This window comes from Colletotrichum higginsianum, chromosome 10 (genome assembly GCF_001672515.1).
Source record: "Colletotrichum higginsianum IMI 349063 chromosome 10, whole genome shotgun sequence".
NCBI classification, from domain to species: Eukaryota; Fungi; Ascomycota; class Sordariomycetes; order Glomerellales; family Glomerellaceae; genus Colletotrichum; species Colletotrichum higginsianum.
In genome coordinates this window covers 811570-831866 of record NC_030962.1, presented here as the reverse complement: position 1 = coordinate 831866, position 20297 = coordinate 811570, and the positions used below count along the sequence as shown (strand labels likewise).

The 20297-nt window shown below is 55.2% G+C and overlaps 5 protein-coding genes across 5 annotated transcripts; 2 read left to right on the top strand and 3 right to left on the bottom strand.

The window, feature by feature from the left end:
- Nucleotides 1–6022: 6022 nt before the first annotated feature.
- CH63R_13714 (Major facilitator superfamily transporter) lies at nt 6023–7831 on the bottom strand (the record flags this gene model as incomplete). Its single annotated transcript, XM_018308688.1, has 2 exons — nt 6023–7344; nt 7393–7831. The coding sequence occupies 2 exons, from the start codon at nt 7829–7831 to the stop codon at nt 6023–6025; spliced, it is 1761 nt and encodes a 586-aa protein (XP_018151006.1).
- Nucleotides 7832–8236: 405 nt separating this feature from the next.
- On the top strand, nt 8237–8668 carry CH63R_13713 (uncharacterized protein; the record flags this gene model as incomplete). Its single annotated transcript, XM_018308687.1, has 1 exon — nt 8237–8668. One exon carries the CDS (start codon nt 8237–8239, stop codon nt 8666–8668), a length of 432 nt encoding a protein of 143 aa, XP_018151005.1.
- Nucleotides 8669–9394: 726 nt separating this feature from the next.
- On the bottom strand, nt 9395–11202 carry CH63R_13712 (La domain-containing protein; the record flags this gene model as incomplete). Its single annotated transcript, XM_018308686.1, has 4 exons — nt 9395–9542; nt 9597–10417; nt 10482–10779; nt 10997–11202. 4 exons carry the CDS (start codon nt 11200–11202, stop codon nt 9395–9397), a joined length of 1473 nt encoding a protein of 490 aa, XP_018151004.1.
- A 406-nt stretch (nt 11203–11608) lies between these two features.
- On the top strand, nt 11609–13482 carry CH63R_13711 (S4 domain-containing protein; the record flags this gene model as incomplete). The annotated part of the gene is made up of 3 exons (XM_018308685.1): nt 11609–11650; nt 11817–12398; nt 12475–13482. 3 exons carry the CDS (start codon nt 11609–11611, stop codon nt 13480–13482), a joined length of 1632 nt encoding a protein of 543 aa, XP_018151003.1.
- Nucleotides 13483–14850: 1368 nt separating this feature from the next.
- On the bottom strand, nt 14851–16797 carry CH63R_13710 (Septin; the record flags this gene model as incomplete). The annotated part of the gene is made up of 4 exons (XM_018308684.1): nt 14851–15486; nt 15546–16012; nt 16074–16346; nt 16407–16797. 4 exons carry the CDS (start codon nt 16795–16797, stop codon nt 14851–14853), a joined length of 1767 nt encoding a protein of 588 aa, XP_018151002.1.
- Nucleotides 16798–20297: the final 3500 nt, after the last annotated feature.

The window sequence follows — 20297 nt, the reverse complement described above, 5'->3', positions numbered from 1 at the left end:
GTGCGTGTAGGGATAAAGCCGATTTTTTACGATGGCCTCGGCTGTGGCTCCGCGTCGCTCTCACGGTTAGCTCGTCGCCTTCGTTGTGTTGTTGCTGGCTCCAAACGCCAGATCATATGGCCCCCAACCAAACCAAACACCCACCGCTTGGTGGCCGTTTGCCGGCCTCATCATCAAAGACATCTGGTGCCAGGTTCCCCGTGTCAGTGGCCAGGAAACATCCCCACACTATTCAGACCAGAGACCAAGGTAGGCCCTGAGAGATTTTGCATCCAAAAAACCCTAAAGGGCGGTCCTCGCCCGAATCGGCCTGAGTGCGGTTGAAGAACGGTAGAAGTTGGAGGAGTCACGCAAGGGCAGTGGGTCATTCTGGAGAACTTTTGATGATGCGTGCAACCAGCGACCAATATCCCGCGACCACAGAGACGGCAAAAGGAAATACCGATGGACACTTTCCTCGGAGACACCCCGACTTGGTTCAAGCTTCCCAGACTCCCCTTTCCAGCGAGCCTGGACCTTCAAGCTGCCGTGTGACAGTTCTCACTGCCAGTGCATCCAGGAACCAAAACCCCGGCATACCAGGACGGCCTCGTCTTCATCTTAGGGCTCATGCATGAAGCAGCACTGCGCCGTGGTCATCTGCCAGCACCTCGCTACCACAGTTTGATCTCAAGCTCTCCGTGGCAGCCCAGGCTACCTACCCATGACTGAAAACACGAATCGCATGCTACACTAGATCTCTCGCAGCGGACGTCACTGCCCACCACAGAGCTTCCCACACAAGGGATCCGGCCATCCATCGACAACGTCATGGCCGACTCTTTCAGGGTTGCCATGCACAGCAAACTGTCGACTATACCATGTCAGGTTCTCTCTGCCGGATCTGCTCAAGCAAGCGAGTCATCCGCAGGCCTTCTCGACATCTACAGTCTGTCTTTGATGGACAGATGGAGTTGGGCCAACCCAGGCCGGCATGGCGCCACCAAATTAGGTTGCCCAAGGTGCCACGAGGAATTCAGCCTGAATTCGGCACGGCGTCGCGTTGTGGCGCCATACCGTTAACGGTCTTCGGTCCGCAACTCCAAGATTCGGGGAAACATCTTGACGGCCCCCTTTGCTCCCATTCGTGGCTTTGCCCCGAGTGCTTCCGCCGTGAGCCAATGGACACACCCCTTGTTGTACCCCAACTCATCCACACACCTTCATACATGCTCAAAGCCCCCAACATCGCAAAGTCAGCTCACCGACGCCAACACCTCGTCGCGCGAACTCTCTTGACAGTTTGAGATGCGAACCACCCTCAGGCCAACATCTCTAGCGCAGGGGACGACTTCGGTTACGTCAAACGAAGAAGCCAACTACATCTGGATACTTCAACCGTTCTGCTTATGATGTGAAGGTGTCTGTCTGATCATGACATACCACTATCCGTACAATGTCTCCATTATGTCACTCTTACACAGTGTCGCCACCAAATGGGTAGACATCACGTTCTCGGTTGTGCTCGGCCCGCTGACCTAGATTTGAGAGGGAATAGTGTCATCTCATAGTTCCCCGTGGCGAAGTTTTCTCATTCGATCTCTTCCCGCTCTATACCTGACTCCCCCCTAACCCTGGACAAGGTCCAGGACAGGCGAATATCTCCTTTCTGATGCGGGCACTCTGACTGGGACTTTTTCTGTCCCAGCTCGAATGGAGTCGGAGCTCAGAACCCTGGCTTCCGTTGGCTTGAAGTGCTCGTGCCGTCTTGGCTCGACCAGGCCACCACCGAATCCTCTCAACCAACAATCCAGCTTCGAGGGGACACAACGCCATTGGCTACCGTTGCTACGATCATCATATCTAGGTAGTTCGATGCATTGGCCCCCACAGACATGTTGTTGTTTCCAATCACAAGAATAAGGCGGCTGTCAAGTGACACCGGGGGGTCTAGTGGACCAGGGAGCTACCAACCAACCTTCAGGCGTAAGGTCGTCCGTCTGCCTTTGACGAAGGAACCATTCCGTGTGGTTTCACCCCATCATGGGAAATTTTTTTTTAAAAATTATATTATTGTGTGTCATTAGTACGCCCATTCTGGAGGTCATCTTGACATTTTTGTATCAACAACGATCAAATTGTTTGATGACGTTGGGGGCCTCCGGTATCTGGACCGCCCTCCCACCTAAAGAGAAGTTGCCTCGCCGGTCCTACACGTACTTACGACAGAAAGATGAGCCCTTTTTAGACCGCCTTAAGGCCGAGCTACCGCACGACCGGACCACCATTCTGTTCATTGCGTCCCGGTCAAGTGTCGGCCCCAGAGAGGGGGCAATCTTTGGGGACCTGTTGCTTGCTTTCCCACACATCCAGGGACAATGAACGGCCCCAACGTGAGCCCATACCCAATTTCTCGGTATTGGCATGATAGTACTCTGCCTTCTCAGTGGACTGTTCGGGGAGTTTTCTTAGCGGCACCTGCAGATCGTGCGGAACTGCAGGAAAGGATCTCCTCTCCCCAGGGCGAAAGTCCTTCTCGTGACCCGCCGCTCCGCTGATCTGGAAGGATCTGCCATATTGCTACCGACTAGGCCACAATCAAGACTGTTTTGCACACCTGGGCAGAACGGTCCATGTTCGAAAGTTGGGACGGGAAATGGCTGGTGAGCTGACTAGGAAGGCCTACCATGCTCTCCCGGTCGCCTGCGAGCGCATACGACATTGCTTATGATGGTTTCCCGCAGAACCAGACCCGATGTTACCTGTACATTGCAACGACGGGCCGGCCTGTTCGTCCAGTCTCGGTGCCCAAATCTTGTTGGATTCCATATCAGCTCACCCGACGACCCCTAGCCAGCCCGCACGGGACGAAGAGGCTGCAGCACGCGGCTTATTCGGGCCTGCCAATATGTTGTCTGTCGGAATATGACTCTCACTGCCTGCGTGTGTAGTCTCACTAGACACGCCGAATCCTACCCCCTCACTGCATACGGCACTCGGACGCACACTCGACAGCTGAGCTTAGGATCTGGGGTCGGAGGAAAGGAGATATTATACATTGCCCGCACGTGCCGGCTAAACTTTGATGAAGTAGCCGGGAAAGCTGTGAAAGATGCAAGTCACTCTATCCGGACAGCACGAGTGTCCAAAACCGCCCTTCGGCGAAGGACTCCTGCGCTCGAAAGGGGGCTCACGTTTGGGAGTTGTCCTCTTATTCTGTGGATGGGCCCATACACAAAAACCAATCAACAACTTCAGATATCCGGGGCGGCACGCACGTCGAGGTTGCACCGGCTCCGCACATTTGTGCATGACAGAAATGCGAGCAGCCAGCCCTCCCTCCCCTCTCGAGGCGAGACCGCGGCGCTGTCTAGGGCGTGAAGAGATTCTCTAGAACTCCCTGCAACCGTCATCTCCGTAATCGACAACTGATGAGCAGTTCGGCGCCGCTTCTCCCCGCACGGGGCGGCCATGCGGGTGCCGTAGACTGGCAGAACCATCTTGGGCCGAGGGTTCAATAAAGGGAGAGCGGAGCGGCTGGTTCCCCTATCACTCCAGGCACTTCTCAGAATATAGGCCGGGCTGGCATGGACGCGCATGGTGTCTGCACGACCCAGGCTTGAACCACCAGTGTGGATGGGCGCCATCCGAGACTTACCTTGCCACTCGAGAGACTTTTGGGGTTCTTGTATCGGAGAAAGGCGAATGACTACAGTCTTGCCAAAGTGATCCTCAAGGGTTCCGGGTTAAGAAGAACCCTGCCGAGGTACTGTGGGATGTTGGTTTTATTGAAGTGCTCCCGTCCGTTGCTGTACCCCTTTTCTCGGTCCCCCTCCCGCTGAGCAGCGCCCTCCCACGTTGGACGGGGTGAACCCCCCATGCACCATCTTTGTGAAGCTCATTTTTCATGATCTTTAAACCGTTGCAATCCGGCCAGTGTTCTCCGTAAACCATGGGAAGCCCGTTCCTACTGGTCGGCCGGCAGGTGTTCAGGAGCCAGAGTGGCTCAATAAAGTCAATTTTCGAATCCCATTCCCGTTCATACCTGATACCAAAATGCAACCCACCTCAACCAACTGTCCCGAAGAAGCCACCAGATATTCTACTCATCACTAAGCAAAGAATTGAGCATCGCCAGAATAACCACTGGGATAAGTATAAGATATTTCAGGTTGTCTCTATTCTGGTTTCCCATTGGGTAGGATCCTCCATCTTGGATCACTCTGATCGTCTGCTGATGTGTCCGTGTATTTCCCCATGGGCAGCAAGGGAATCTCTCCTCCGACCATTTCCGGATACAGCCAAGCTGCGTTTGGAAATAGCAACATCAGCACCTTGTGGAGCTGAAATGGGACTGCACCAACAAGTCTGGATCGCCTAAAGCTACCGGCTTCTGTTGAAGTCTGGATCTATAGACCTGGCGATGTTACACCCCGCAATGGGTAGTTTGGCTATCTCCCTGTCGACTTCAGAGCCCCCTCAGCAGCACTACATCGTGTGCGTGGCTTGCCTCTATTCATGTACCATGAATGCTGCGCTGCAGTGACACCCAACTCATGGAGTCGTTTACCAGCATTCGCCACTGGCCAGCCGCCCTTTGCCCGATTGAATAGGTGCAGTCCCTTTAAACAGCTTCAGAGCATCAGGATCGCTCCCATATCTGTAGAAGAGTGCAATCGACTCCGTGATACCGTGATGTGTAGCACATGGCATGGTTGTGCAGCAAAAGTATGAACAATCATACCTGTGACATGCCGCCCACGCCCTACCTATGTAAGACTGTCTGCAATCTTCTCCTGCACACTGCCCCAGCACTCCTCACACGAAAGTCTGGCAAACGGGGCGAACCGCGAAGCAGCGTGCTTCTTCCTTCTCTATGCTGGTTCCGCCTCCGAAGCTGCCTTCGATTAACTGTCTCGGTGGCAAAACCTCGAAGCGTTTCAGCTGGCCGCTTACACTTGCTGAACATTTGTCTGTACTAAGAATCGCCACATTCGGATGTTCCCTGAGATTATCCTCTCGAGTTGTGGCAGGAGATGCTGCCCACAGCATCCGCACGTGTGTCGGAAGTGTTGACGCCGAAGGACCCGCTTGATTTGATTGTGCAGTTCCCCGGGCGGAGTTTGGCTGCATCGGCGCCGGATGGGGGCCGGTGCGAGTGGGGCCGGTCGATGCTTCGGTGCCAACCAACCTACCTCGGTCAATTAGCAACAATGACCGGCTGGCAAAAATCAAATAATACTCCATCATCCATCCGCTACTTGGAAAGCATTCCTTAATTGAGGCGAGCAAATCCATCATTAGAGGCTGGCGCACGTTCCTGGGAATGAATCTCGGGCCTATTTATTACCATGTAGTAGAACTCGTATCCACGAACTTTTGGCCACTAGGTAGACCAAATCAATCTTCAAAGACAACGGACTCAACGACTAGCTCGAACCTATCAGTATATCTGTGATTTATTATAGCGATGTAGGGGTTTTATAGACGGACAGTGTTCCCCCTATCTCTTCACTCAAGGGCAAGCGCAGGAAGAGCATTCTGCGTTGTCAGTTTGTGGGAAGATTAAACTCCCGCCACTCCCAGAGCCACAATCGAAACACAAGTGATTGAAAACGTGGCATCAGCAACCTATGAATCAGTACAACCTTGCAAGACGACAGAGGTTGAAACTCTGCATGACCTCAAGGGCTTGCCGCAACTCGTCCACATTTCTATACTCATCGTGATGTCTTTTGGTAATGCCATACTCCAATACTAGCTTACTTCACTGGCCTTACTTGATCGGTTCGAGTTGAATAGAAATGCTTAACTACACTACCTTGCCGGGCCTATCTTTGCGGAGACGAGTTTCATACCATGTAGCACCGTAAATGCGAAGGGTCGTTTGAAAGTAGTGCATGAAGTAGACATGACTTGCTTGCTGCCGCGACCTATGCTAAACACACATGCACCTCTATAGTTACTCGCTCCAGTCAACCCCGTAAGACTTCATACTTCTGATTCACTTCCCTCATGGGGTTATTTGTACAGGTGCCGGCGTTCAACCAGCAGCAAACTGACTCTTCTTCCTCAACCCCGGCCCAAACTTCCACAGCAAAAACGGGCCAGGCCACCCAATCGCGATGCCCAGAAACGCGAGCAACGTGTTGCCCCAGCCGTACTCCAGTCTCTGGTACATGCTCGGCGCGAACAGCGGGAACCCGAACCCGGCCAGACTCCTCAGCACCGTCGTCGCCGCCACCGCGCTCGCGGCGTACTTGGTGTACGTGTCGACCAGGAACCCCTGGATGCACTGGAACCCGACGATGACGCCCGCGCTAAAGATCACGGCGCCGATGTTGGGCGCGATCCAGTGCGCATGGTGCTGCGCCGTCCAGCCGTAGATCACCAGTCCTATCGGAACCAGCAGAGCGCCGGGGAGCATCATCGGCACGCGGAACTCGGGGCGTCCCGGCCCACCGTCGGGGGCGTACCGGCGCTTTAAAGCGGCGTATATGCGATCCTGCAGCGGCGCGCACGTCTGGGCGCCGATGAAGAAGCCGAGACCCAGAGAGATGTAGTTCAGCCCGCCGATCCCCACGGACTGACCGTACTCGCCCGTCCAGAGTGCGGGAAAGGTCGAGAGTACGAGGTACATGAGGCCATACAGATACATCATGTACAGCGCCAGGAACTGGACCAGCGGCTGGGTGCCGAGCAGGCGAAAGGGGCGGGTGAGTGCGATGCCGAGGGTGCGGGCGAAGGTTCGATCCGGGTGGTCAAAGTCGGTGTGCAAGGCGTTGTTGCCCGTCTCCTTGATGAGGCGCTTCTTCCGCCGGGCGAGGAGGACGGGCGCGAAGGTCTCCTGGAGGACGAAGAAGCCGATGAACTGGATGACGGCTGTGAGGATGGTGGTGCTGTAGAAAATCCAGCGCCACGTTGTGTTTTGCGTGATGAAGCCGCCGGCGATGGGGCCAATCGCCGGGCCCAGGAGCGGCATGAGACTGTAAATCGAGATGGCCTTGCCGCGCTGCTCGGCTTCAAAGAGGTCTCCAAGGACGCCGCCGCCGATGGCAAGTGGCGCGGAGCCGCCGAGGCCGGCGAAGAAGCGGAACGCGATGATCTGGCTCTTTGTGCGGGCGAGACCGCACCCGAGATTGAAGAACATATAGAAGAGGTTCGTCAGCTGGAGGACGATGACGCGTCCATACAGCTCTGAAAGAGGACCCCAGGCCAAGGGGCCGATGGCGTAGGCGAGAACGAAGATGGAGAGGACAAGAGCTTGCTCGAAGGAGCTGGCGATGTTGAATTCATCGCCGATGGCCTCCAGCGCGGGGGCAACCATGGATGAAGAAACTGGCGAGAGGAGGGTGAAGCAAGATACTGGGGATGTCAGTGAGGGCCAAAATTGTCATTCGGAAATCGACATACTGCAGAAGACTGCTGCCCACTTCCTCTTCATGGACCACTGCTTCGGGTTTCCAGGGTCGTCTGGGCCATCCCATGTCACCAAGTTCGGATCCTGTGGGTTTCTGGTAGTTGGTGTCTTTTCCAAGTCTGAAGGAGGTCCGAGTTCTAGATCTCGCCTGTTCTCGATGCCGTCTCTGACTTCGGATATCGTCCTCGAGAGGGATTGGGATGTGGCGCTCCTCAAGCTCTGGTGGACGCGCTCGCCGTGTCCGGAACTGCTGTCGGTGTCGTCCGAGCAGATGGAATGCTGCGAGGAATCCAACTGTTTCTCTTGTGCTTCTTTTTCCGCCGGCGCAGAGATGGCTTTCTCGACCTCTTGTCTCAGCGTCGTGCGCCGCGGGCCTGTTGACGGGTCACCATGGCGAGCCTCGTTTTGAGTTGTATTGTTCGTCTCCGTCATTGTCTTCTCAGTTTCACAGTTACGGAAAAGTTCAACGTTTGTGTTTGGGCATGCCAGGCTTATCCAACCTTGGTGCAGATAGGATTACGACGCAGTACAGGGCCGGACGACAGATGGCTTTGTACAGGTAAGGGAAGGAGTTGTAATTACACTTGTATAGCTCCAGACAAAATGGAAAAGGTGTTCAGTTAAATAAAAAGAAGAAGACCAGCGACAGGAAGAGAAAGGCAAAAGAGTATTGAAATCTCTTTGCACCCATCCCAGCTAGTGTTCCCCAGAAGCGCGGCCCGCAGCACATCGCTTCTCCATCGGCCACACTTCAGGACTACTTTGCACTTCGGGAAGGTGGACGTTGTGCCGATATCTTTGGCCCAAGACGAGCTAAAGTGGCTGGCTCACTGTCCAATGACGTCCGCTGACACGGTCAGATCAGAAGCGGCCAAGGGCACCATAGAAAGACCGAACACCAACGCCGGGTATAAGTACACCCATGACCACATGATGCGGTCTGAAGCGGCGCTAGGCGCAGACACCCCCGAAACTTCGAAAGTCCTCAGCCGCCTCCGTAGTGTTCCGGGAACATGGGTTCTGTTTGTGAGCAAGCCGATATTGAAACAGTGGGAAGAATGGATAATGCTCTTAGTCAAAGCGGACATAGAGAACCACAAACAACAAACGCCGTGGCTCCCCTGGCGCGTAGGCGCATGGCGCAGCACTGAGAAACCGACACAACCGAGTGACCGGGGTTTGCCTCCGTACTCCGTGCGGGCTGGTCTGCCCGTCCCGGTGCCCGGTGCCGAATCGGCAGCGCATGCCGGACCGCTGACGTTCGGATGACAGCTCCTGTTGGCTCGTCCTGAGTTTGGTTGGAGCCAACGAGCCATGTCCCCACAGTCTGGCTGTCTTGCAGACTCGTCACCTTATCCAATCTCAGAATCTGTGACGACCAAGATCCTTGGGCGGTGTGCTTCGTCCCTACTATCTCGGAATTTGACCGACAGTGCAGATACGAGGGCTGGCGATCGATTGAATTTATTAATAACCAGCCGATTTTGCCGGCCCGAGATTCGGCATGCTGCTCGCGCGTTGCTGGCACTACAGTAGCTGGTCGGTCCCCAACAAAAAGCCGCCCAAGGTCAAGCGGTCGGTCCTCAAGCAAACATACGTACTTCTCGAGTGCCCTTCTCACGACAATTCGACTGATTCGGGGAGCCAACAGTTGTTGAAGTGGTCAGAAATATCTCGATTGACTAACATGTGACACGGCAGAGAGCCGCATATCCGCTGATGAATAGTGACAGATAGTTCTCGCAGTTGCGCTTTTTGCAAGATGGGGGGAGGCACTCTCCGCCCAAGGTCACATGCTCATGCTATTCGTAACAACCAGACCTCTAAGCCAGATATACCTAAAGCCAAGTCCCATGAACGCCGTAGACCGTTTGCCTCGTTTTGTCGACGGGCGGGAGAGCCAAAAAAGTCGAGTCCGATAAAGTTGCTTTTGTAAGTGGTATCTTGTTTCAGAGGAATCCAAGGCACAAATGGGTAGACATCCACCTCATCCGCCTATGCGGCGACATCAGTCTTGGTATCAACCTTCTTCGCCTCGGGCTGGGCGGCGCCATCGTCCTCGCGGGAGCGCTTGCCGTTGTTGTTCTTATCTTCCGCGACAGTCTCGCCCTTGCCGTTCGTGGCCTGGATGGTAGGCTTGCCACTGCAGGAATAGTCAGTCACGCTGTTTGTTTCACGAGCAGGGATTGATACATACGCGTTGCGGTCGCTCGTGACCTCGCTGGGGTCCTTGCGGTTCTCCTGGTTGTCGCGTCCGCCCCGGCGGTCACGGTCGCCACCACGGCCACGGTCACCGCCACGGCCACGGCCGCGACCACCGCGTCCACCGCGGCCACCCCTGAAGCCGTTCTTCTGGTCGTTGTCACGGCGCTGCTTCCAGTCGTCCTTGCCAAAGTTGCCGCCACGGCCACCGCGGCCACGACCGCGTCCACCACGGTCGCTGCCCTCCTTGCCCTCGAAGAATCGGCGAGACGAGTTGGGCTCGAGCTTGCCGGCGTTGATCAGGGCGCTCTTCTCACGGACGTAGTCGATCTTGGGCATGATCTTCAGGTCGTGCTCCTTCCACTTGGGCTTGGGGTCGAGGGCGACAAACTTCTGTGCGGCCTCCTCATCGGGGAACTCGACGAAGACGGAGCCCTTGAAGAGCTTCTCGTTGGTGCGGCGAAGGCGGACGGCATTGATGGGGCCGAACTGGGTGAAGAAGGCCTCGAGGTCAAACTGGGTAGAGGGCTCCTCGTCGCCAAAGCCCTTAACGTAGACGCAGCGGGCGTTGTACTTGTCGCTGCCAGGGGTGTAGGGCTGCTTGCGCTGGATGGTCTCCTCGCCCTCCTCGCCGGCAATGTTGACCTGGGTGCTCTCCTTCAGAGCAGCGACAACGGCGGAATAGGGCTGGAAGCGGCGCATGCGCTTGAAGTTGGTAATGGTCTTGAGAGGGATGGGCTTGTTCTCGAAGCCGCCAGTAAGCTCCCACAGGTACTTATCGTGCGGCAGGTTGCTGTCGGAAAGGTAAAACTCGACCTAGATTCGGTCACGTCAGCCACTGCCATCGTCGTCTCTGGAATACGCGGGTGCAGCGCCTTACCTGCTTCCGGATCTCAACAGGGTCGTCAGTCTCCTTGAGTAGCGAAGCGTCGAACTTCACGTTGTTGGCGTGCTGCTTGTTGTCGATCTGAGCAGTCGTCTTGATAATATTGGCGTCCTTCTTCTCGGACTCGGCAGACTTAGCCTCGGTCTCCTCGACCTTCGCAGGCTCCTCAACCTTCGTAGGCTCTTCAACCTGGGCGGGCGCCTCGGCAGCGACAGCCTCGATGGGCTTGGTTTCCTCGGCGGCGCTCATGTTGGAACGAGTCGAAATATGTGAATTGCGCGTGGCGGATGTTCTGCGAAACGGAGAAACAATCAATCACGGGCTCAACTTCAGAAATGGAATGCGCCGTAGTCAATCAGATATACTGGCGTATACAGAATGAGTAACACGGCGAGGGAGAAGCAGTGTCGAGGGCAAGATTAGGAGGAATATTGTGTGGCGGGGTAGTAGGCAGGCGATAGGTAGTAGTCATACATAGAGGACAGGTGAGTAATTCGGAGAAAGCTTACAGTGGTAAAAACCAGTCAATGCGAATCGGCGACTCTAGAGCAAGTTGATTTCTGGTTCGGGGAGCGTGTCTTGTTGCTTGACACTTTGGACACTGCCTGGTAGGAAAACAATAAATCTTTGGTAGTAATAGCGCGCAGGAATGGCAGAAAAAAAAAGAGCAGCATCGGGCCCCCCCAAAGCAGTATTTTGCGACGAGAATTCGCATGCACGACCAAGCTCCAGTTTCTGCCGTAGCGGGTTGCGCGCGCTCGATACCACACCGCCTGCAGCCGAGCTCCACTGGTGGAGTGGGGGAGAACGAAAAAATCAACCACACAAGTGACAGTGAACACAGTGAGAGGCTGGGTACGTACCGGCTTGATCCTAGGGGACTTCGCCTCCACAAGGAGATCTCTGCTTGTGCCTTAGGTAAGCATCTTGAAGTCGAATCACCTGTTTCTGCACGTGACTACGTGACAGCGCTGTCAAGTCGTTTGAGGTACGTACCGCCTCATCGGGAGATGCCGTCCCATCACCAAAATTTCCGTCTCTGCGTCTCGTGCTCCTGAAGCTGTCGCCATCTGTCCAGCTCCTAGTACGCGATCACATCACCCCACCCCAATTAGCCCAAAATGAGAGGCAGAAAACCAAGATGGTACAGCTTGACCAAGCCTGTAAGCCCTCCCCTAACCCGCTCCTCTGGTTTCGGTGTCAATCATAGCCATATCTCTCTCCCAACCGCTCTGCGAACAACGTTATGCTATACTCTCCCCCGACCACCTGCAATTCTCACACGGCGGGACCACGAATAGAAGCTAACTGTCCAACCCTCCTCAATAGAAAATCCGCCAGTCATGGAACAAATACAACCTGTATAACCTGGCCACGGCGAGGCTGAAAAACAATCGCTTTGCTAGGACCTTCTTCCAGCAGAAATGGGATGCCAAGTCTATGACCCGAAGCTACCACGGCGCCCACATCAAGGAGTCGGATTGGAACCGCGCCTTTTCCCGCCGTCTCTTCTCCGCCGTAGACATGCCGCCCGAGTACCTCGCCACGTTCGACGGCTCCGAGCAGGCCGCTGGCCGCGGTTCCGGCTTACACTCTGAGCCCGGCTCCAAGGGAAGCACGCCCTCCGCCGGCGACTTCTCCCGCTACGAACAGGAACGGCAGGCCCGGGCTCGGAGGTTCGGCCGCCCCTCGACCTCTTACTCTCATCCGGCGCAGTTGACTGCCGCCAGAGATTCAAGGGGCCAGATGCTGGCCCGGCCCGTCCACGAAATGACGCCGTACATGATGATGGCCTACGCGCCGCTCGAGAGGAGGCTAGACGTCGCCATCTTCCGCGCCATGTTCGCCAGCAGCACGCTACAAGCCAAGCAGTTCTGCACACACGGCGCCGTCAAGGTCAACGGCAAGCCGGTGAGTTCCTGAAAAAGAAAAAAAAGGTGTAAACCACGTGGTTGAGCACTCAATAACTGATCCCGTCTAATTCCAGATGCGATACGGCTCCTACAAGCTTAACCCGGGCGACATGTTCCAGGTCGATGTTGACTCAGTCCTCTACGCCACCGGGCGTCCGAAAACGCCCGCCCACGCAAAGTTTCTCGCCGGTGAAGACTGGGAGTCGGCGAACGCCGTTAAGGACTCCAAGCAGGGCAAGAGCCGCATCCTCGACCCGGAGGCCTCAGAACAGGCCGCCGGTGACACACCAGTCGAGGCCGAGGCCGAAGCCGCCGCCGAGGCAGCCGTCGAGGACGCCGAGGCCAAGGCTGCGGCCCCTGAGGATGGCGAGGGCGATGCCGCTGCTACCGAATCAGCAGAAGAGAGCCAGGCCTCTGAGGAAGAGCGCCGCGCCGCGCACCACAAGCAGCTCAAGGCCCTCGTCCGCTCTGCAAGGATGCTCATCCACGACGGCGATGGCCTCAACCCCCGCAAGAAGCGCCAGCTGCGCGCCTTCATGACGGAAGCCAAGCGCGCCATCTCGTCCTCAGGCCGCGTGACCAATGCCGAGGCGTCCCTCAACGACCCCAACGCCGTCATCGACAACCTCTCCGGTCTGCTCAAGGACTTCAAGCTTGACGGCTCTAAAGTTGAGGCAGTCCCTGCTGAGGGCACCGCCGAGGGCGACCAGCAGGCCGGCCAGAAGCCGGCCCACAAGGAGAAGGCCACCACCGATACCATCACGGAGCTCCTCTCCTCCAAGGAGTTGCGCAAGCAGGCCGACGGCCTGACGCGACAGGAGCAGAACGCGCTGGCCAGTCTCCTCCGCCAAAACGCCGAGAACCCTATCGATGAGTCCAAGCCCTACTGGACCCCCTGGGAGCCGCGCCGCTACATGGCGCCCTTCGCCTTCATCCCCCGCTACCTCGAGGTGAACCAGAACATCTGCGCCGCTGTCTACCTCCGCCACCCCGTTGCGCGCCGCGGAATGGCTGAGGTGCCTACTCCCTTCCCCTATGAGACCAACCAGTTGGCCTTCAACTGGTATCTGAGGAGGCACTAAACATGTAATATTGACGATGGTTACGTGTGCGAGGCACGTCGAGAGTGTCGGGGGCGGAGGGGGTAGTACCGCCGAGGCGGGGAGTCGGCGGCATTGTACAACAGGATATAGACCCTTAACTTGTAGGACTGCATGTAAAAGGCTCGGATGCAGCCTCATATGTACATCATCAATGGCAAAGAAAAGTGATACACATCTTGGCTCGTCAAGACATTGGAGAAGGACTATTTACTTGCTCCTTAATTGGTTCCGCTTTAAGCTTGATGCCGTGACAGGTGCTTGTCACAGAAGATCATCTCAATGTACTTGCAGGAAGAGGCCGCATAGGGATTGTTTGGTACCACCACATCTAGCCACTTGTTGACGCATACTTTTCTTGATCAACTCGAGGAATCAGTTGCAAATCAACACGCGGCTCCAGTGCGTTTTTTGCCAGTCGTGGGGTGTGTCAAAGACGCGCGTTGGTATCAGGCCCGTCAGAAGAGGGAGGTACATTCACTCAAATCATGTCATGGGACCAACGTCTAGGGAATCATCTTTTTCGGTACACACAAAAACTAATAGCAAAGGGAAGACACCAAGGAAATGAAATGTCAAGTAAACGAAAACACCTGTCATGCCAGGCCATCTTCGACCCTCCTTCTCCATGACCCCATCCGAATAAAATACAACATCGAGGGGGGGGGGTTGCTTGCTAGAATAAGTGGGCTGCTCCGATCTTCACGACGCAGCGTTAACTTCTATCCATCATGATTGTGTGCGTCGGCAGCTGGAGGGAAGTTGGCTGAGTCAACACCATAAGGCGACAGAAGAGTATCGAGCTTGGCGTCGTAGATTATAAGAAAACCCTATTCCGAGTGACAAGTCTCTCTTCTTCGAAAAGAATCCACGAGGATACTCTTCTAACGCAAGTATGTGTCCCACTGACCAAATCAATCGTCTCTTCCCGAGGTCCTCCTGAGCCGAGTCCGCCATGAGACAGACGAACCACGGCCTGTAGAGCTTCAAAAAAAAGTGTGCCGTTGAAACGCCTCATCACCAGAATCAAGCCTCGCGGAAGCAAGGACTCCTCGTATTTGTTTCTTTTGCATGTTTCCCTCCTCAGTCCGCGTCAAGCCCCCCTGCGTGCCTGCTTCGTAAAGACTTTTGGTGATGTTGGGATTCCGTATGTGATTAGATGAGGGGTTGTTTGATTAAAAGAGGTCCGGAGAAAGGGGGTGGTAAGAAAAAACAAGAAGAGAATCGAGACAAAGAGACGCGTTGTGCTGGTATTGTATGGGCATCATTGGTACTTAGACATGGGTCGTAGAAAGGAGAGAATGCGAACAACGTGCGGTGTCAAGAGACCAGGGACGAGGAGGAGGCTTCTTAACGGAGCGAGAAGCCCTTCCGCTTGCCTTCCTTCTCGATGGGCCGGCCGCTTTCGACTCTTTGCTTCTTCTCTTCGAGCTCCATGCGTTGGCGCTCCAACTGCTCCTTCATCTCTCTGTGGCGGGAGTAGAGCTCTTCTTCGCTCTGCTTCAGCTTGCTCTCCTTCTCGGCGACCTTTTGCTGGAAGACCATCTTCATCTCGGCTTCCATCTTGGCGAGCTTTTGCTCGTGTAGGGCGCGCTCCTCCTCCTGCTTGACAGCGGGGTTGACCTCCTTGAACACACTCGGGTCTTGCGACACGCCCATGCCAATGAGCTTGTCGGTACGGTAGTTCTCGTACAGGCTGTTGTTGGTGTGCTCCTTGAGCTCCTCCATGTGCGTACGAATGAGCATCTGGCGGAGCTTGACAAAGTCGCAGTGCTCCTCATTGTCGACCTCAATGACACCCCAGGGGTAGCTACGTCCGCGGACCTTGCGTCCGTCGGCATTGGTGATCTCGTTCGTAGCGCCAACGACAGCGAAGGGGACCTTGGACATGATCTCATTGTTCTCCGCAATGGTCTCCTCATCGTCGAGCTCGTAACGAGGACCCTCAAAGATCTGGATATCGTGGTACTTGATGTCGGAAAGAATCTGGACATCAGAGGTTAGCATGAGTAATTGCCAAGGCATCGGAACTGAAAACCACTTACTCTTGACTTGAAGTTGGCGATCTCCTCGTCGGTGAGGGTGTCGGCCTTGGCAATGACGGGGATCAAGTTAACCTTGGTGTGAAGGCGGCGCATGACCTCGATCTCGAGGGGCTTCAGAGAGTGGCCAGTGGGCTGGATGAAGAAGACACAGGCATGGATACGGTTGTCCACGATGTTCATCCGGTTCACTTTGTTCTCGGCATCGAGGTAGGCGTCGTAACGCTGCTCGATGTTGTCAACGATCGGGCGCCAGGACTCGTCGTTGTTGACAAAGTCGCCGAAGCCAGGGGTGTCAACGACGGTCAAGCGGAGACGGACGCCAGCCTCCTCGATGTCGGCGCTGATGGATTGGATCTGGACAGTCTTGGGGAGGATGTCGAGGCTAGGTCCCTTGCGCTCCTTGGGCGGGTACAGTGAGGTGTTGAAGAGCGTGTTGACAAGGGTCGACTTTCCGAGTCCGGATTCACCTGAAGAACGATTCCGGTCAGCCATTGTTTTCGACTTTTGAGTATGGAAGCCCAAACTCACCAACAACCATGACGTTGAAGTTGAATCCCTTGCGGACACTCTTGCGGTGCCATTGGTTAGGTAGGTTGGCAAAGCCAACATAGCCGGTCAGCTTGCGACGGACAATGTTCCTAAGATCACTGGAGGGAGCCGACGAGGCACCACCAGCTTGGTAAGGGTCAGAAGCTGGGTCTTCCGCAGGGGGCGAGGTGGGCGCCCTCGAGGGCGGCGGGGAGGTGGCGGGGGAACCTTCGGAGGCTGGAAGTGCAACCACGTTAGCAAACCATCGTCTTGCTCAAAGGATGTTAGATAAGTATGCATTGGCAAGGCAGAGGCTTGAGGAGATGCTCTGACATGCTGGCGGAGCGGTTGGCAGAGCCATGTCAACCTTGGCTGGCTGGTTGGCGACCTGGGGCCCCTGGGAGGATTCCGACCGAGGGTGTTTAATGGGTGGCGGAGTATTGTGCTGGGTGTTCTGATAAAGATCCTCGTATGATATGGGTTTGTTGGGCCCGATCTTGGGTGCATCATCCACGTCAAGCATGCTCTTATAGCGGCGAACAGTGACAGTCGAGTCCGAGAAAGGTTCCGAGGTAGACCTGGAATTCCCCTTGGCCTTGTGGACGACGATATCGACGGTTCCCGGAAGGCTGCTGTATCTCCTCGAGGAGTCGTAGGTGGTGGACTTGTCCAGCTGAACGCTCCTGGTGCGTGCCTTGACGTGTTCGACCAATTTGAGGACCATTGCGGATGTTGTGCTGTGTTGATCTGAGTGGTGTAGGGCAATATCTCTGGCCTATTTCATAAAGGACCAAAAAAGGAGAACCCAAGAAAACGGTAGATTGGTAGAACGAATGAGACCGTGTAACGAGAGATGCGTTGATGTCGAGAGGAGGATTCCAAAATGTAGGTCGAGACGAGAGACGGGTGGTGATCCAAGGTTCCGTAGGGCAATTGACCATTGATGGTTCTTGGACTCCTCTTGCCTGGCCATGCCTTGCCATTGTCTCACGGTGTAGCATCGGGGGAAGAAGGTGCTTACCCATATCGAATATCGTCGGGGCTGTTAACTCAAAGGTTGGATTGATCTGGAGGAAAGATCTGGAGCACAGAGAAGGAGTTAGCTATGCCGCAACGTGTATGTGTGGCAATGATGCCGATACCGAGAAGCTAAGCGTCGGGGAGGCGAGGTGGAAAGGGAGACTTTTGGTCGGCAGTGGGAAGTGGTGATGGGGTAGAAGAGACTGCGCAACGGCAAGATCAAGCCAGGTCGCCGGACGATGGGACAGAAAAAAGGAGACAACGGCCTGACGATGGTCTTGTTTGTTTCTCACCGTGTGGCCTAGGGATGGAAGGAGGATCTCACGCGATCAGGGTCAGACGAAGGAAGACGTACGTACCTGGACGTCTACAAAGCAGTCGCGTGTCAAGGAGCGTCGCAGGTGGGTAACGAACGAGAGAAAGGGATGCGAGAGAGTTGGTCAAGGAGAGAGGGAAGAAGAAGAAAAAAAAAGGGGGTCTGGCGGCAGACGAATGGGAGACCTCGCGGTTCCGATGAAGTGATGCTGGAAATGCCGAAGCAGTATGGATGATGGGTCGAAGGGAAGAAGATTCACAACCTCGGGGAAGAGAGAGTGTGAGATGGTTGTGAAGTCGAAGTCGAGGGAGGTAGGTTCTCGATGAACATACGTTTTGGGTGGGAAGGGGAAACTTAGGGTGCGACGGGGACAAGAAAGATTTGGCTGTAGCCTGTGTGAGGGACCCCGTCCGTTTCCTGACGACTGTGCTCCCTTTTCCCACGTCCCTGTTGCTCGTCTCTACTGTGCTGCTGCTGCTGCTGCTGCTAGCGCTGTTCCTTCTGCACCCTGCTACGGCGTGGTCTCTGCACCTAAGGGAAGGGACTGACTGGCCTGTGGTTGTCGGGTCATGTCAGGTCGGGTCCCTGCTGGCCAGTGCTTGCTGTCACGGTACCTCTGCAACAGGGGGCCGGCATGCTGTAAGGTCGGGTGGTGTTGGGCCTGAGACGGCACGCTGCTGTCCCCTTCTTCTCCAACTCCATTCCTCTCATTCTCTGTCTCCCTCTCGAAGCAAAAGGGGGTTGAGATGTGCTAATCCCGGTTAGGCTAGCTTGGTTCTTGTGGATGTACGACAAGGATTGTTGATGGAGCAAGCGAATTAGAGACCGGGGCTTCGCTCAACGGCGAGAATCCATTGGTCGGGCGACTGTGGTCGTAATGAAGCTTCAGAAAAAAATAACCACCAAAATGAGGACCTGGAGATTGGGAAGTGAACGACAAGGCGATTTGCAACCTAGTTGAACCAGATCAACCAAGCTCACGTCTCTCAATTTTCTTATTCTTTCCTTTTTCTTTTTCTCTCTTTTTCTCTTTTTCTTTTCCGCTATCTTCCCCTCCTCCTTTTCTTCTAACGGATACCGGCTCCTGTAACCGTTCGGTCAAGAGTGAGCCTGGCTGAGCAAACAAGTCCTTCCCGAGGGGGGGCAACGGCATGAAAGGACCCCTTATTCATGCCCGACAGACACTTGGATGGCCTGCGATGCTTTTCCTATTGGCATCCGCTCCACCAAAAAGCATAGTCCAGTTTAGGTACCACATGCCCTGTTCATTAGTGCATGTGATGTGTATGGATAGAGTGCCAACAGTTCACTGGCGAGGGGGAGGGGGGCGAGAAACAATCCGGGGCGTTTCGGGCAGGCCAGCGCGAACTCCTATTGCTATACGATGGAAGTCGCCGTATCGAATGCCTCGCCTCGCGTTCAAACCGCTGGAGGCCCAAAAAGGCCTTGCGTCGTCTCTCGCGACAGTGACAGGTGTCCCGTGGGAATGAAACAGGTCGGGGTTTTTCTCAGTGTCGGCTTCTTGCGTGTTTGCTGCGTGCATTAAAGTACTGTCAACAATGCAAGCAAGCTGCAAAGTTACGTATTCGTACAGATTCAGTGTCTCTCAAAGCCAAACTTGGGACGAAGATGAGACTGGTTGTTGCTTAACTCTGCTGTACCTGCGCAGATCTTGTCCATACCCATCCAGATATTGGGTATGCCCCCGGCAGCGAAAAGATTACGGGATCCTTCCTTTTTGACTTGGAGTGACTACGGTAGATAGCAGCGGCCCGACATTCAATTTCCAGTCCCATCCAGGATCCATGGGACGAAGGAAGTAGAGAGCACTTGTAAAGCCTGTGCTGGTAAAGAAAGGTAGGTATCCAGCCACAACAGAGCACCACTAAAAACAGGGACCGGCACGGTCTGGCCTAGCAATGGCAATGGCATGGACCACCGTGGATACCGCCAAAGAGTTGAAGTGTGGGCTGAGATGAAATGGGAGACGGAATTAAATGGCAAGCTGCCACTCTAGACCCTATGATGCGTGGGGTCCTTGTACCCTGCGCAGATTAAAGTACGCCTCAGGCAAGCACTGCTTCCTGGTGATTGACTCTGTCCAGACAGATGCTAACATGGAAAAAACGCGCTCCGATTCAAACACACGGACCGTTTCCTGACACTGACTTCACTACCCCCCCAAGTACACGTGTAATATGCCAAATGCTCGTTGCTGCAAGCTTCACACCCCCTTCCCTCCCTCCCTCCCTCCCTCCCTCCCTCCCTACCTCCCTACCTCCCTCCTGGCCGCTCTCACCTATCCGTATCCGTACAGCAAACCCCGTGGACCTGCAGGAGTGGTCCCTGGACTAGGTCCCTCCTTCGGGACTTGCCAGACTTGCCACGAAGAAACCTGGAGGGGACCACACAACACTCGTTTCTCTAGCTGTACTCTGCCGAAGGCTACCCCCGCCGCTAGCTTTCTTCAGCGTTGGTGACTCGGCATGTATCCCCGGCCACCGCTAGCCACACACTTCTTCATCTCCTTCGTGATGATGGACACAAGACACTCGACGATGCTTGCAGGTACGAGGTCGAGCCTCGAGACGACCTGTCTGTCAAAGATCGAATCGTGCGGCTGGCTCTTTCAACCCAGATCGGGACCCCTCCCTCCTTCAGGCCCATGAAATCTTTCGCCATCTGCTTTGTCGCTGCCATACGAATCGGCCTCGATAAGCAACTTGATGCAGGTTTGGTAGCCTGAGCCAGTCTTTCCGTGTCTCGGGATTTGGCAGTCTTGCCCAGACTCCTTGCCTTCGTCTGACAACTATGCTGATCGGCCGAGTGCATATCCTGTGGTAACGACCACGGCGTAAACAAACAAGAAAACCACAAAACCGCTGCTT